This window comes from Thalassophryne amazonica, chromosome 18, assembly GCF_902500255.1.
Source record: "Thalassophryne amazonica chromosome 18, fThaAma1.1, whole genome shotgun sequence".
NCBI lineage: Eukaryota > Metazoa > Chordata > Actinopteri > Batrachoidiformes > Batrachoididae > Thalassophryne > Thalassophryne amazonica.
In genome coordinates this window covers 25,233,915-25,250,464 of record NC_047120.1, presented here as the reverse complement: position 1 = coordinate 25,250,464, position 16,550 = coordinate 25,233,915, and the positions used below count along the sequence as shown (strand labels likewise).

The 16,550-nt window shown below is 38.8% G+C and overlaps 1 protein-coding gene across 1 annotated transcript in view; it reads right to left on the bottom strand.

Annotated features, from left to right (window-relative positions):
• Positions 1 to 16,550, bottom strand: part of polr3a (polymerase (RNA) III (DNA directed) polypeptide A) — a 50,211-nt gene that overhangs the window by 10,243 nt on the left and 23,418 nt on the right. The window contains exons 17-21 of the mRNA XM_034193448.1: positions 14,971 to 15,082; positions 8,673 to 8,791; positions 2,272 to 2,409; positions 1,960 to 2,130; positions 1,380 to 1,550 (exon numbers count right to left, since the gene is read on the bottom strand). Coding sequence (XP_034049339.1) covers positions 1,380 to 1,550; positions 1,960 to 2,130; positions 2,272 to 2,409; positions 8,673 to 8,791; positions 14,971 to 15,082 — 711 coding nt within the window. The remainder of the gene's footprint in view (positions 1 to 1,379; positions 1,551 to 1,959; positions 2,131 to 2,271; positions 2,410 to 8,672; positions 8,792 to 14,970; positions 15,083 to 16,550) is intronic.

Sequence of the window (16,550 nt, the reverse complement as noted above, 5' to 3'; positions counted from 1 at the left end):
CCATAGGTATTAAAGGCACTGCGTTGCGGTGGTTTGAATCATATTTGTCTAATAGATTACAATTTGTTCATGTAAATGGGGAATCTTCTTCACAGACTAAAGTTAATTATGGAGTTCCACAAGGTTCTGTGCTAGGACCAATTTTATTCACTTTATACATGCTTCCCTTAGGCAGTATTATTAGACGGTATTGCTTAAATTTTCATTGTTACGCAGATGATACCCAGCTTTATCTATCCATGAAGCCAGAGGACACACACCAATTAGCTAAACTGCAGGATTGTCTTACAGACATAAAGACATGGATGACCTCTAATTTCCTGCTTTTAAACTCAGATAAAACTGAAGTTATTGTACTTGGCCCCACAAATCTTAGAAACATGGTGTCTAACCAGATCCTTACTCTGGATGGCATTACCCTGAGCTCTAGTAATACTGTGAGAAATCTTGGAGTCATTTTTGATCAGGATATGTCATTCAAAGCGCATATTAAACAAATATGTAGGACTGCTTTTTTGCATTTACGCAATATCTCTAAAATCAGAAAGGTCTTGTCTCAGAGTGATGCTGAAAAACTAATTCATGCATTTATTTCCTCTAGGCTGGACTATTGTAATTCATTATTATCAGGTTGTCCTAAAAGTTCCCTAAAAAGCCTTCAGTTAATTCAAAATGCTGCAGCTAGAGTACTGACGGGGACTAGAAGGAGAGAGCATATCTCACCCATATTGGCCTCTCTTCATTGGCTTCCTGTTAATTCTAGAATAGAATTTAAAATTCTTCTTCTTACTTATAAGGTTTTGAATAATCAGGTCCCATCTTATCTTAGGGACCTCGTAGTACCATGTCACCCCAATAGAGCGCTTCGCTCTCAGACTGCAGGCTTACTTGTAGTTCCTAGGGTTTGTAAGAGTAGAATGGGAGGCAGAGCCTTCAGCTTTCAGGCTCCTCTCCTGTGGAACCAGCTCCCAATTCAGATCAGGGAGACAGACACCCTATCTACTTTTAAGATTAGGCTTAAAACTTTCCTTTTTGCTAAAGCTTATAGTTAGGGCTGGATCAGGTGACCCTGAACCATCCCTTAGTTATGCTGCTATAGACGTAGACTGCTGGGGCAAAGGAGAAGTGCTCACTATCACAGATTTAGACTGGTTCGTGAACAATATTTGAGGGAAATGGTGATATTGTGTATGTGGAAAAAGTTTTAGATCTTTGAGTTCATCTCATACAAAATGGGAGCAAAACCAAAAGTGTTGCGTTTATATTTTTGTTGAGTGTATATATGACAGTTCTGTTCATCAAGTCTGTCTCTTTGAAATTCTGTACCTTAGCACATATTTCACAGCGTACATTCCAGAACCTCAAAGAAACAGAATTCATAAGTCCGGCAGTCTGATCCATTTGTCATAATGAAAAACAATTTTTACTGAGCTTACCTCTAAAAAGCTGTCTCTGCAGCACAAAAAGTCGGCTCGTTTCATGATAGCATCTGCGGTGAGGACCAGCTCGTTCTGACTGAGTGCACGCTCCTTTGGACACGTGTAGACCGCCTGGAAGTCAGAGGGCAAGAGAACAAATTAAGTGTGGTCCCACAGACAGGACCTCACCACAGACAGACTGAGAGCTCCTTACAGCTGATCTAAATTACACTTAAAACTACACCAACCTGAAAAAGAAGATTACACTCACACTAGAACAAAAGAACGGATAGGATAAAAGAGTATCATCTTCTCAAGGACATAATGTTTTCTCCTGCATCTTTGTGTTGATTTGGCAGAAATGCTGAAAAACTACAGTACAGATTACAGAGATGAACAGGTTTGAGCAAGAGGCCTTAGAGTCTGATACACCTTACAGTACAGATACTATTTAAAGAAAACATGGGTGGTAAAATGGTGTCACACCCCAGAATGCCTTCATTTCAAGTCAAATCTTTTCTAAACAACTTCTGTCACTCACGCGGATGTTGTCAAGAACCCTCTTAAACTCTAGAGGCTCATCTTTGCCCTCCATGGCGGCAGGATCCAGACCATCTCCACCGTAGATAAACTGAATGATGTCGCCAGTTGAGCTTCGTACAGTCAAGTCGTACTGTGAGCACAAATCCTCCAGGGACTTCACCAGACGCCTCTGTTCCAACACAGGGTGCAGCACAACAACAACAACAACAACAACAAATAACTACAAAGTAGCATAAAAATAAATCACGGTTGAAGCATCCAGCTATGACAAAAGTTGTTAAATCACCCAACAACCAGAGGAAACACACACCTGCATGTATCCAGTCTCTGCCGTTTTCACAGCTGTATCCACCAGACCCTCCCTGCCAGCCATGGTGTGAAAGAAGAACTCTGTGGGAGTCAAGCCCGAATAGAAGCTGTCGGCCACAAAACCCTTAGCGGCAGGCAGCTGCAAACAGCAGTCATCAAGCTGTTCAGTCATACAGTCAATAATGTAGTTACTCAGCTTTAATTTCACATATGATTTTTTTTTTATGTTTTCGCCCCTGTTTGTCTGTCAACAGCCTGGAGCCCACAATTTTTCATATATCATTATGCAGTTTTTACTGAAGATTCATATGCTGACAGGCAAGAACTGATTCAATTTTCAAGGTTATAGGTCAAAGGGCAAAGTCAGGAAAAATCCCTATCTTTAACATTGAACAAATGTTCAAAAATTCATAACTCTGCCACAAAAGATTGAATTTATTTCATATTTGAGAGTGTTATGTAGGATGGTATCCTTTATCGACTGACAAAGTTTAATCTGGATCTGATAGCTTTCTCCCCAGAGCAATCACTGCACTGAACAATAACAAATCACATTAATCTGAACTTTTCAAAGTTCTTGTGCAATATCTGTACCCATGTGCAATATTTCCCATGCAGTATCATTCCACAGTTGTACATAATTCTCGTTTTAGATTTTACTTTGTCCACATTTTATTTTAGTTGTACATATATTTAAATAATTTATTTTGTTAAATTTCATTATCTTTTATTTGCCTAACAATTACTTGCACCTCGAAAAGCACCTTTTGGAGTTCCGCTCAAATCTCGGTGCAATGTAAATTACAATGACAATAAAGGCGATTCTGATTCTGATACAGATTACAGATTTTGTAACCATTTAAAGTATATTTTGAATGAATGAATGAATGAATGAATGAATGAATGAATGAAAATGAATGAATGAATGAATGAAAACTGTTTATTTCGAACATTTGATACAACAACAATTACAAGATAGATCAGTAAAGACAACAACAAAAAAGTTCCTACTGTGTACCCAACATGTCCGAAAAGGGGTAGGGTGAAGCATCAGCTTATTTATCCCTACCCCTTCTTCCCCACAACCAGTAATACCCTTTGCCACATATACACATAAATTCCTACACACCTAAACCGATATCAATATATATATATATATATATATATATATATATATATATATATATATATATATATATATATATATATATATATATATATATATATATATACATATATATACACATACACATCAACATACATACACATATATATACACAAACATAAATATACACCTACACATACCTACTTACATACAAAATACTATATATTTACAAGCCGAAGCAAAAAACAAAAACACCCTAACCCTCATTACCCTTCCTCCTCCCTATACCCAGAAAAAACCATATTTTTGTACCGCTGTTTGAACTGGTTCATGCTTGGACATTGCTTGAGCCCCACTCCCAATCTGTTCCACATCCTCACCCCACAGACAGAAATACAGAAACCTTTTAATGTTGTTCGTGCCCACTGATGCTTTAAATTAAATTTCCCCCTCAGACTGTAATCCCCTGATCTGTTAAAAAACATATTTTTAATATTTGCTGGAAGTAAATTGTTTATTGCTTTATACACAATTTGTACTGTTTGAAAATGAACCAAGTCTGTGAATTTTAAGAATTTGGATTGTAAAAATAGTGGATTTGTATGATCTCTATAGCCAGTATTATGAATAATTCTTATAGCTCTTTTCTGCATTACTGATAGTGATTGTGTTGTACCTTTATAAGTATTACCCCATACCTCTGCACAGTACTGTAAATATGGTAAAACCAGTGAGCAGTAAAGAATGCGGAGTGAGTTGTGGTCCAGAATATGTTTCGCTTTGTTTAGAACTGAAATGCTCCTTGACAGTTTACTTTGTATATGTTTTATATGAGTCTTCCAGTTTATCTTATCATCTATTATCACCCCCAGAAACTTATTTTCATGTACCTTTTCAATATCTACCCCCTCGACTTGTAACTGAACCTGTATGTCTGTATTACAATAGCCAAATAACATGTATTTTGTTTTACTTAAGTTTAATGATAATTTATTTCTGTCAAACCATATTTTCAATTTTCCCATTTCTATACTGATCCTCCTCAGTAACTCCTGCAAATCCCCCCCTGAACAAAAAATGCTTGTGTCATCTGCAAATAATACTAATTTTAATATTTTGGAAACATTGACAATATCATTTATATAAATTAGAAACAGTTTTGGACCCAATACTGAGCCCTGTGGGACGCCACAAGCATTGTCCAAGCATGATGATGTATATTCCCCCAACTTCACAAACTGTTTTCTGTTACTTAAGTAGCTTCTCACCCAGTGCAACACCAACCCCCTAATCCCATACTGTTCAAGTTTATTGATTAATATGTCATGATTAATTGTATCAAAAGCCTTTTTAAGGTCTATAAATATTCCAACTGAATGTAATTTGTGGTCTGTGGCGTTTGTAATCTCCTCAACTGATTCTATTAATGCAAGTGATGTTGAACTATGTGCTCTGAATCCATATTGACTATCAGTAAGTAATTTATGTTTATTTCTGAATTTGTCTAATCTATTATTGAATAACTTTTCTAATAATTTGGAAAATTGTGGAAGCAAAGAAACAGGTCTATAATTTGTGAAGTGGTGTCTATCCCCAGTCTTATACAGCGGCACAACCTTAGCTATTTTCATTTGATTGGGAAATTTACCGGTTTGAAATGATAAGTTACAGATGTATGTTAATGGTTCTACAATCCATTCAATGACCTGTTTTACCACCACCATATCAATTTCATTTAAATCGGTAGATGTTTTATATTTACAATTATTCACAATGTCTATAATTTCATTTCCATCCACTGCTGTGAGGAACATTGAACAGGGATTTCTTTCTATGAGATTATTATCCCAATCCTCAGGTTGGGAATCGGGAATTTTTTCTGCCAAGCTTGGTCCAATATTTACAAAAAAATTATTAAAACCGTTGACTACCTCATCCTTATTTTCCTTCTTGACATTATTATCAATGAAATACTGAGGGTAACTCTGTTTTTTATTACCATTTTTGATAATGCTATTTAATATATCCCATATTCCTTTAATATTGTTTTTGTTATTATATAATATGTTACTATAATATTCCTTCCTACATACCCGTATAATATTAGTTAATCTATTTTTGTATTTCTTATATCTATTTTCTGCCTCTTTAGTCTTTAGTTTTATGAATTCTCTATACAGTGTATTTTTCTTATTACATGCATTTCGTAACCCTTTCGTCATCCATGGTCGAGCTTGGATTTTTTGTTTTCTGTAGTCTTGTTTAATTGGACAATTTTTATCATATAATGATGTAAATATTTGTAAAAAAGTTTCATATGCACTATCAACATCACTTTCACTGTATACCTTTTCCCAGTTTTGCTCCTGTAAATCCTTCTTTAGTGTGTTCATGTTTTCCTCTGTCCGCACTCGCCTGTATTTTATTTTCTCCTCTGGCTGATTCCGCCGATGGTTTCTATTATAAACGATGAAAACTGGTAGATGATCACTAATGTCATTGATTAATAATCCACTCACAGTGTTATTCTCAATATCATTGCTGAATATATTATCAATTAAGGTGGCACTATGGGATGTAATTCTGCTTGGCCTGGTGATTTTGGATATAAACTCATACTGTACATTATACTGATAAATTCATCTGTTATTTTATGCTTATTTGGATTGAGCAGATCAATATTTAAGTCACCACAAATGAACACAGTTTTTTGATTAGTTTTTGAGAACATTTTTCCCATACAGTCAGTGAATGTTTCAATACTAGATCCTGGTGCTCTATATATACAGCTGACTAATACATTTTTGCTTTTTTCTTCACATATTTCAATAGTTATACATTCTAATAAGTTATCAATCACAGTTGTCATATTGTCTACTATTTTATAATCCATGTTCTTATCCACATACACAGCCACTCCTCCTCCACTCTTATTTTTTCTGTTTACACAATTAAATTCATATCCATCCAGTTCAAAATCCATTCCTTTATCTTCATTGATCCATGTTTCTGATATAGCAATTATGTTAAATATTTTTTTAAACTGACTTAAATATTCTTTAATGTTGTTAAAGTTTGCATATAGACTTCTGCTGTTGAAATGGATTATTGATAATTTGTTATCCGTTTTAATGATCCGATTAAACTGTTCATCTGTATAATAGCAACAACTGTCATTGATATTTGAGAAGAAATTATTGTCCGGGTCTATATCGTGCTCCAAGAATTTAATACTGAAAAGCCCATTTGATGTATATTTTGCATTATATCTCAATCAAAAGTGCCTCAATCGCTCTCATTTTTCTGTTATGGATTTACCTACACCACCAAAATTGGATGGATGTTCTAATTTTATGCCGGGTTGTCTATCTTCCAGTTATCAGTCAGAAACCAAGCCCCAAAAAGCAATGAGAAATTGTGCATAGCAGAGATATCCAACGTTCTGTGAAAATGATCTGAAAAAGAATTCAGAAACCGAAAAAATTGAACACCACAAAAAAACTTTGATTCAAGTGCATGAACTAGATACATACTCCTCACATTTGATCACATCTAACTTAGCTTATGAAGAGTCACTTCTAACAGGACTTTGACCTTGAAAATTTTTTCCAAGGTAAAATTTTGTGGAATTGGAAACTAGTGTTGGTGGAAGTTTGCTCTCTACAAGTGTGGTGCCCTAGTTTTTTTTTGTTTTTTTTTTAAACTTCCCCCCTTTCTATTTCTGCTGTTTGTAGAAAGTGAGCAAATAAAGAAAATCTGTGGTACAGTTTAATCAATGTCTGAGATATTTTCTGGGGTAAATAGCAACTGTGTCCCTTCTTCTTTCGGCTGTTCCCGTTAGGGGTTGCCAAAGCAGATCAATCGTTTCCATCTCACCCTGTCCTCTGTATCTTCCTCTGTCACACCAACCACCTGCATGTCGTCCCTCAGTACATCCATAAACCTCCTCTTTGTCCTCCCTCTTCTCCTCCTGCCTGGTGGCTCCATCCTCAGAGTCCTTCTCCGTATATACCCTGGGTCCCTCCTCTGCACATGTCCAAACCATCTCAATCTCGCCTCTCTGACTTTGTCTCCAAACCGTCCCACCTGAGCTGTCCCTCTGATATGTTCATTCCTAATCTTGTCCATTCTTGTCACTCCCAAAGAGAATCTCAACATCTTCAGCTCTGCCACCTCCAGCTCTGCCTCCTGTCTTTTTGTTAGTGCCACCATCTCTAAGCCGTACAACATAGCTGGTCTCACTACTGTTTTGTAAACTTTCCCCTTCACTCTTGATGATATTCTTCGGTCACAAATCACTCCTGCCACCTTTCTCCACCCACTCCACCCTGCCTGCACTCTCTTCTTCACCTCTCTACTACACTCTCCATTACTTTGAACAGTTGACCCCAAATATTTAAACTCATCTACTTTTGCCACTTCTACTCCTCTACTCCTGCACTATTCCACTGGGCTCCCTCCCATTCACACACATGTACTCAGTCTTGCGTCTATTGACTTTCATTCCCCTTCTCTCCAGAGCATCTCTCCACCTCTCCAGACTAGACTCAACTTGCTCTCTACTCTCACTACAGATCACGTCATCTGCAAACATCATAGTCCATGGGGACTCCTGTCTGATCTCATCCGTCAACCTGTCCATCACCACTGCAAACAAGAAAGGACTCAGAGCTGATCCTTGGTGTAATCCCACCTCCACCTTGAATGAGTCTGTCATTCCAACTGCGCACCTCACCGCTGTCGCACTATTCTTGTACATGTCCTGCACTACCCTCACATACTTCACTGCCACTCCAGACTTCCTCATACAATACCACAGCTCTTCTCTTGGCACCCTATCATAAGCTTTTTTAAGTCCACAAACACACAGTGTAACTCTTTCTGGCCTTCTCTGTGCTTCTCCAACAGTATTCTCAGAGCAAACATTGCATCTGTAGTGCATCTGTAGTCCCTCACAAAGCCTAATTTGAAACCAGTCATGTGAACATTTTTTTTCTAATGATCGTTTCAATTCTATAGAAACTTAAAATTCATGAAATGCTTTTGTAAATTTGTCAACATGGCAGTATAAAAGCAAGCACGTCTCTAAACACGTGGCAACATCTTTCAATGTCTCAGACACTTACATATATATATAGTCTGCACACTACCAAAATTATTATTATTTTTATTTTAAAGCAGGAAACACTGGCCTGCTAATAATTTGCGATTTTGATAAACATTCATGAACAGTACATCTGAACTCTCATAGGTACAACCTCTTAGACAAATAACAGAATAATTAAACTGAAGCTCACTTTTGAGTGCTTTTCAAAATGAGGCAGAGAGCGGTTCTCAAAACCATCAGGTACTCGAGATCCACTGATGGCCTGCTGGCCCACACAGGCAATCATCTGGGAGATATTAATGAAGGATCCTGGAATGACAAACAGTGGATAGATGAAATGAAGACAGACAGAAAGTGCACATGGTATAGCTGTGTTTCCTATTACATGCGTTAAACAAATGCCACCTGCAATGTGTAAATCTTCTGTTCTTCTGTGTCAAATCAGTGGTTATTTAAGGAGCCTCAGATGAGGAGAATCACACTGTGAAGGAGCGTCAGGTGTGGCATTGTGGCCATGTGACGTTTCTCTGAGTGTGTTTTAGCATGCAGGTGCCTCAGTGTTGAGGACCCCAGCAGCAGAAGACCGAGGGTACCCTACACTTCACCTACAGTAGCTGTGACAAATGGATGGTTACTTTTGACAGTCTGGTCTGCTGGAGGTTTCTTCCTCAACATCAACAAAGTGAGTTTTTCCTTACCACTGCCGCCTGTGTGCGTGCTCAGGAGGGTTGGTAAGGTTAGACCTTACTCGTGTGAAATGCCTTGAGCCAGCTTTGGTGTGATTTGGTGTTGCATAAATGAAATCAATTAAAATAATTAATTTCAATTGAATTGACAGGTTTTCTGTCTTTGTGCTTAGCATCCAGGACCCAGGCCAGATCCATGGTGGTGGCATTACCATGGTGACCCTGACTAATGGACCAATAAGACAATTCCTGGAGAAACGTGGGAGCTTTAAACTTTTATGTCATGCATTTCACACTTTAAGTGAGCAGAAATCCATTAAAAGACTTCAGACCCACTCAGACTTGTTCAGTCTGACTTTTTTAATTTTTGTGTTGAGGCTACAAAAGTCAGGTTTAATTAAAGTTTTTGTTGGAATGCATAATGTAAAAGATAAAATAAATAAATGTAGTGACCATATGATATTAGTCTGTGAATGAATTGTTGGAAAAACACTAAATACTGGTCATAGGTGCTGTCATTTTTTTTTGTGAGAAACAGAAGCAAGTTGATGAAATGAAAACATCTTTGATCAAAATACATGTACGATCAAATTCGGAGATGTAATTTAAATATGCATCTGTCTTTCAGTCATCCTCATGTTCATTAAAACTCAGTCATCCCTATTTGGTGTTTTGCAGTTGTGAATCTCACGCCGTCTGGCGGTCTGTGATTCAAGCGAGAGGCCGGTTTCATGAAGTCTGGACAATAAGACAACGTCGGGGCTCAGCAGAAGTCCATCACAGGTGCTACACCTCCTCCAGATAACTTTCCCAACTTGTGAGCGTGTTTAATCAATATAATTGCACGTGAACTTGCTAAATTAACACCATCCACATCCTCGCTTTGCCACTGTTTACATGCGCTGTGAGACAGTGGAACTCTGCTGGCACCACGGTGCATTCTGGGAAGCGCAGGCAGCTGTCAGGGGCATTATGGGAAATGCCGAAACACCAAATACGTGAGGGGCGTGGCCTGTGAATGACAGCCTGTGCATTGATGCTTCCCCCCCTTGGTGTGTTGATACCATGGCCTTATTTTATTTAAGGCATTTTATTACAAATATCTGTAATAATTATGGCTTGTATGTTTAATTCTTCGCAGGACACATATAAAAACTGTGTGTGCTGTATTTGCATCGAGTGAAATTGTCATGTGATGTCGTTTTGGATGCTAATGTGTTAGCATTTGCAGCAGCTATCCTGTAGCTTAATGACATGAGGTCATTAATTCACAATTACTGGGGAAATAAGTGGGTCCTAATTTTTAATGACCACACCAAAGCTAAGCCATTATGAGCACCACCACTCAGCCCTCAAAAATATGATGTAATGAACACCCAAAACGAGGTTAGCCTGTTAGCTGAGCTACTCAGTGTTTGGGTGCCATTTGTCCTGCCCATGACATACGGTCTCACCCACATACTCCACTACTTTACACATATATGGACTGCAGGCAGGCAGACACACTGCCCCCCCCATATATATATTTGGGGGGGGGGCAGCAATGCACGAGTATAGCCAATACAGGTGAACCCCGTTAACTCACGTATGCATAACTTGCATTTCCGCTTTACTCGTGGTCGATTTGTGGACCCCGAAAATTTTGCCTAGATGTCAAAAACTACTGTATGCTTTTGGACAACCTCATTAACTCAATTTCAGATAGCTTGTGGTTTGATTTTATGGATCCCAACTTGCACAAGTTAATGAGGTTCACCTGTATCACCATTATCATCGGAACGGTAATTTAAATAAAAATGTTTAATGTCATCACAAATGAAAAAGTGTATCACAAATATCTCACCTGTCTGTGTCCATTTTTTTTGCCCTTTTCTCATTCATTAAATGTATTCCAGGTTATATAATTTAATTTAAGGTGGGTGTTTAAATTTCTTTAAAAAAAAGGGGGGGGGGGGGGGGGCGCTGATGCTTGGTCCTGCACCTTCCGATGGGCATATACGGTGTGTGCGTATGCATACATACACACACACACACACACACACACATATATATATACATATACATATATACATATATATATATACATATACATATATACATATACACTCAACAAAAATATAAACGCAACACTTTTGGTTTTGCTCCCATTTTGTATGAGATGAACTCAAAGATCTAAAACTTTTTCCACATACACAATATCACCATTTCCCTCAAATATTGTTCACAAACCAGTCTAAATCTGTGATAGTGAGCACTTCTCCTTTGCTGAGATAATCCATCCCACCTCACAGGTGTGCCATATCAAGATGCTGATTAGACACCATGATTAGTGCACAGGTGTGCGTTAGACTGTCCACAATAAAAGGCCACTCTGAAAGGTGCAGTTTTATCACACAGCACAATGCCACAGATGTCGCAAGATTTGAGGGAGCGTGCAATTGCCATGCTGACAGCAGGAATGTCAACCAGAGCTGTTGTTTGTGTATTGAATGTTCATTTCTCTACCATAAGCCATCTCCAAAGGCGTTTCAGAGAATTTGGCTGTACATCCAACCAGCCTCACAACCGCAGACCACGTGTAACCACACCAGCCCAGGACCTCCACATCCAGCATGTTCACCTCCAAGATCGTCTGAGACCAGCCACTCAGACAGCTGCTGGAACAATCAGTTTGCATAACCAAAGAATTTCTGCACAAACTGTCAGAAACCGTCTCAGGGAAGCTCATCTGCATGCTCGTCGTCCTCATCGGGGTCTCGACCTGGCTCCAGTTCGTCGTCTTAACTGACTTGAGTGGGCAAATGCTCACATTCGCTGGCATTTGGCATGTTGGAGAGGTGTTCTCTTCACGGATGATGCGAAGGAGATGTGTTGCACTGCATGAGGCAAATGGTGGTCACACCAGATACTGACTGGTATCCCCCCCCCAATAAAACAAAACTGCACCTTTCAGAGTGGCCTTTTATTGTGGGCAGTCTAAGGCACACCTGTGCACTAATCATGGTGTCTAATCAGCATCTTGGTATGGCACACCTGTGAGGTGGGATGGATTATCTCAGCAAAGGAGAAGTGCTCAGTATCACAGATTTCAACTGGTTTGTGAACAATATTTGAGGGAAATGGTGATATTGTGTATGTGGAAAAAGTTTTAGATCTTTGAGTTCATCTCATACAAAATGGGAGCAAAACCAAAAGTGTTGCGTTTATATTTTTGTTGAGTATATATATACATATACATATATACATATACATATACATATATACATACATATACATATATATATACATACATATATATACATACACACACATATACATATACACATATACATACATATACACATATACATATACACATATACATACATATACACATATACATACACATACATATACATATACACATACATACATATACACATACATACATATACACATACATACATACACATACATACATATACACATACATACATACACATACATATATATACACATACATACATACACATACATATATATACACATACATACATACACATACATATATATACACATACATACATACACATACATATATATACACATACATACATATACACATACATATATACACATACATATATACACATACATATATACACATACATACATACACATACATACATACATACACATACATACATACACATACATACATACACATACATACATACACATACATACATACACATACATATATATACACATACATACATATACACATACATATATACACATACATATATACACATACATACATACACATACATACATACACATACATACATACACATACATACATACACATACATACATATACACACATATATATACACACATATATATACACATACATACATATATATACACATACATACATATATATACACATACACACACACACGAGGTCTGTTAGAAACGTATCGGACTTTTTAATTTTTTTTGTAAAAACCTGATGGATTTGAATCACGTGTGCTTGCATGAGCCAACCTTGAACCTTCTTGCGCATGCGTGAATTTTTTCACGCCTGTCAATTGCATCATTTGCTTGTAAGCAGCCTTTGTGTGAGGACATGTGTAGCGCTCTCTGCGGATTTTCATTGCAAGGAAAATGGCGGAACGACTGGAGCAGCGCTACATCAAATTTTGCCAGAAACTGGGCGACAGCCAGGTGGAAACCATTCGGATTATTCAGACGGCTTTCGGTGACAATCCTCTGGGCATTACACAGATTAAGGAGCGGTACAACCGGTTTAAAGACGTCTGCACAACGGTGGAGAGCGAGCCGCACTCCGATCGGCCATCAACGTGCAGAAATGACCAGATCATTTCCAAAGTGAACGCTGTGATGATGTGGGACCGTCGTGTGACTATCCGAGAAATTGCGGAAGAGGTGGACATCAGCACTTTTTCGGCACATTCCACTGTGACAGAAGATTTGGCCATGAAAAGAGTGGCGGTGAAATTCGTGCCGAAGCTGACGGCGGAGCAAAAGCACCTTCGTGTTGAAGCCTCACAGAACATGCTGGACTCCGAAAAATGATGCCCACCTCTTCCACAATTTCTCAAATAGTCACACGACTGAAAAGTCACCGAAAGCTGCCTGAATCTTCCGATGGTTTCCACCCGGCTGTCACCCAGTTTCTGGCAAAATCTGATTCAGTAGCGCTGCTCTAGTCGTTCCGCCATTTTCCTTGCAATGAAAATCCGCCGAGAGCACTACACATGTCCTCACACAAAGGCTGTTTACCAGCAAATGACGCAATCGACATGCGTGAAAAAGTTCACGCATGCGCATGAAGGCTCAAGGTTAGCTCATGCAAGCACGTGATTCAAATCCATCACTCAAATTTTTGTGACGGGGTTTTTTTTTTTTTTTAACTCACTATTACTAACCCTAATCCTTCCCCCAACCCTAACCATAACCACCCAACCCCCGCTTCACTTTTAATTTCAGGCAGCCGTCATGGAATATATTAGAATTAATTTGTGCTCCCGTTACGAAAATGTGGCGCTTTTCATGACAGTATCATGAACCAATAGATTAATGTATATTACGTGCTGCTGAATCACGACATGCCGTGAGATATGGTAGATATATACATACACACACACACAGAGAGAGAGAGAGAGAGAGAGAGAGAGAGAAAATGCTCTGATATAGTTTTGTAAAAAGTGTTTGCTTTAGACTGGTTCTTGTTTAGTATGTCTGCTGTGTTTTCTCATATGATGAGAAGAAATGGAAATGTTCCTCTGATTTAATAACGGTGAGACAAGTTTCATAATTTCAGTGCTATTTGAACAGGACACACAAAATACAGATGGGCATCACCACTTAGCCCCATGTACTGTAAATACAGCACAATGGGGGAGGAGCTACAGCAAGTGACAGCTGGCAACTCGTAAGGATGGACAGTAATCAAACACAGTGTAGGCGGCCATAGCTGGCCAGAGGTGCAAAGCAGCAGATGTGGCACTAGCTGGTGATAGTGTGGCACCCCGAGCAATATGATGTGGCATTTCAATACATTTCAAGACTTTATATTATCAATCAAATTAGCTATCACTTTGTGTGCCTGAACAAACAGCACTTCCTGTTTATTTCACGCTCATTATTTAACGAAATTAAAAAGTTAAGGGCGAGTTATGGAGGTCCAGCTGTGAAACTAATCAGGCACATCTACTGCGTCCATCACCAATTATCAAATATAATCCAGAAAACTTTCGTGTTAAGTTTGCTTTACGTTTGTGACGGGCTTACCTTTGGAGCCACAAAGGGCCATGATAAGAGGACTGTTGCTCTTGTCAAGCTCCCGGAGGCAAGCACTGCCTGCACGGTCTCTGATGACTGACAGCTCCCTCAAGATAAGGGCCTGAAGCACACAACGAAGCAGCCTGTCATACACTTACAAAACAGAACTGACATTAATAAGTGCACATTAAGGCACAGAATCACAGTGCAGAGCATCGCCCAACTGAAGAGATCAGTCTGACTTCCAGACTTCATAAGTCTTTGCTCTTCTGCTGAGATTCAATTGTTGAGGTGATACTACAGGTCAAACCCAAGTCCTCCCAGCAATCAGGTTTCCATCTCAGAACAAAATCCAACAATGTACTACGATACGTCACTGTCCCCTTGCAGTTAATTGTGTAACAACCAAACAAAATACCTTTTATATACTATGAGTATATAATGACAAAGCAACATTTTACGTCATAGAATTTGACAGAATACTTGTTCATGTTTAACGTAATTTTAATGTTGGCTTACTGTACAACAACTGCAGGTGGCAGTGTTCACCAAAGTCACAGAACATACTTATTACTACCATCAACAGTCACAGAGCTTTGGACAAGAGCCTCTGAACGCTGCCCCCTACTGAAAGCCTCCTAAATACAAGAGTACATACAAAGCAAAGACTATTAAGTTGGGAGGTCTTCTAAATTAACCTTCAAGCAAGTCACCTGCTTTAGAGACTTTTCAAAGGCACTATTTGTGCTCATCATACCTAAACTGCTTGCTGTAGGTGTGACAGATGTTTTAAAAATGTTCAAATGTAATGAATGATTATTTTTTTGGATGTTGTCACATCATGCTTCATGAGTTGTGCCTGTTAGATTTTTGATGGTGTCCTACTCAAGACATCGACCTACAGGGGGATGATTTCTTTCCCATATTGTTCCATGTTTGCCTGCGTATGGTCTGTCACTCCCATCCTGATCAGGACAGCCATTGTTTCCTCACAGACTGATCACTTGGTAGCCCTACCGGCGACAGTTCTTGGCCTCTGGTTCTATCGCAGGCTCGTCAATGAGCACTCTTGACCACCACTCCTTGCCCTACCTCTGCCTGCTGCCCTTGCAAACACTAACACCTGATTTTAAGAAACCTACTGACCTGCATGTTAGCTTGTAGATGGAGAGAAAAATAAATGAAACGGGACTAAATTTTACTATATGGAGAGCTCAAAATGCTACTGTGTGTGCATGAAATACAACATGCAGGTGAAACCCGTTAACTGGCTCAAGTTGGGGTCCACAAAATTGGACCACATTTTACTTGAAACTGCAAGTTAATGAAGTTGACAATAAATAAATAAATAAAGAAATTAAATCAGCTTACCTTGCCATATTACAATAGTTTCAACCATTTGAAGTGTGATTCCTTCCTGGATGATAATGATTTCCCGTGGGCATGAGGCATGCACCCACCCATCGCGCGTGTGGTGGGTACGAATTTATACTTGCACCGCTCCTCCCAGAAACGGTCAAATCAAAATGGACTTTTATACAGTAGTCAAAATTTTTGGAGTCCATAAATCGACCGCGAGTAAAGCCGAA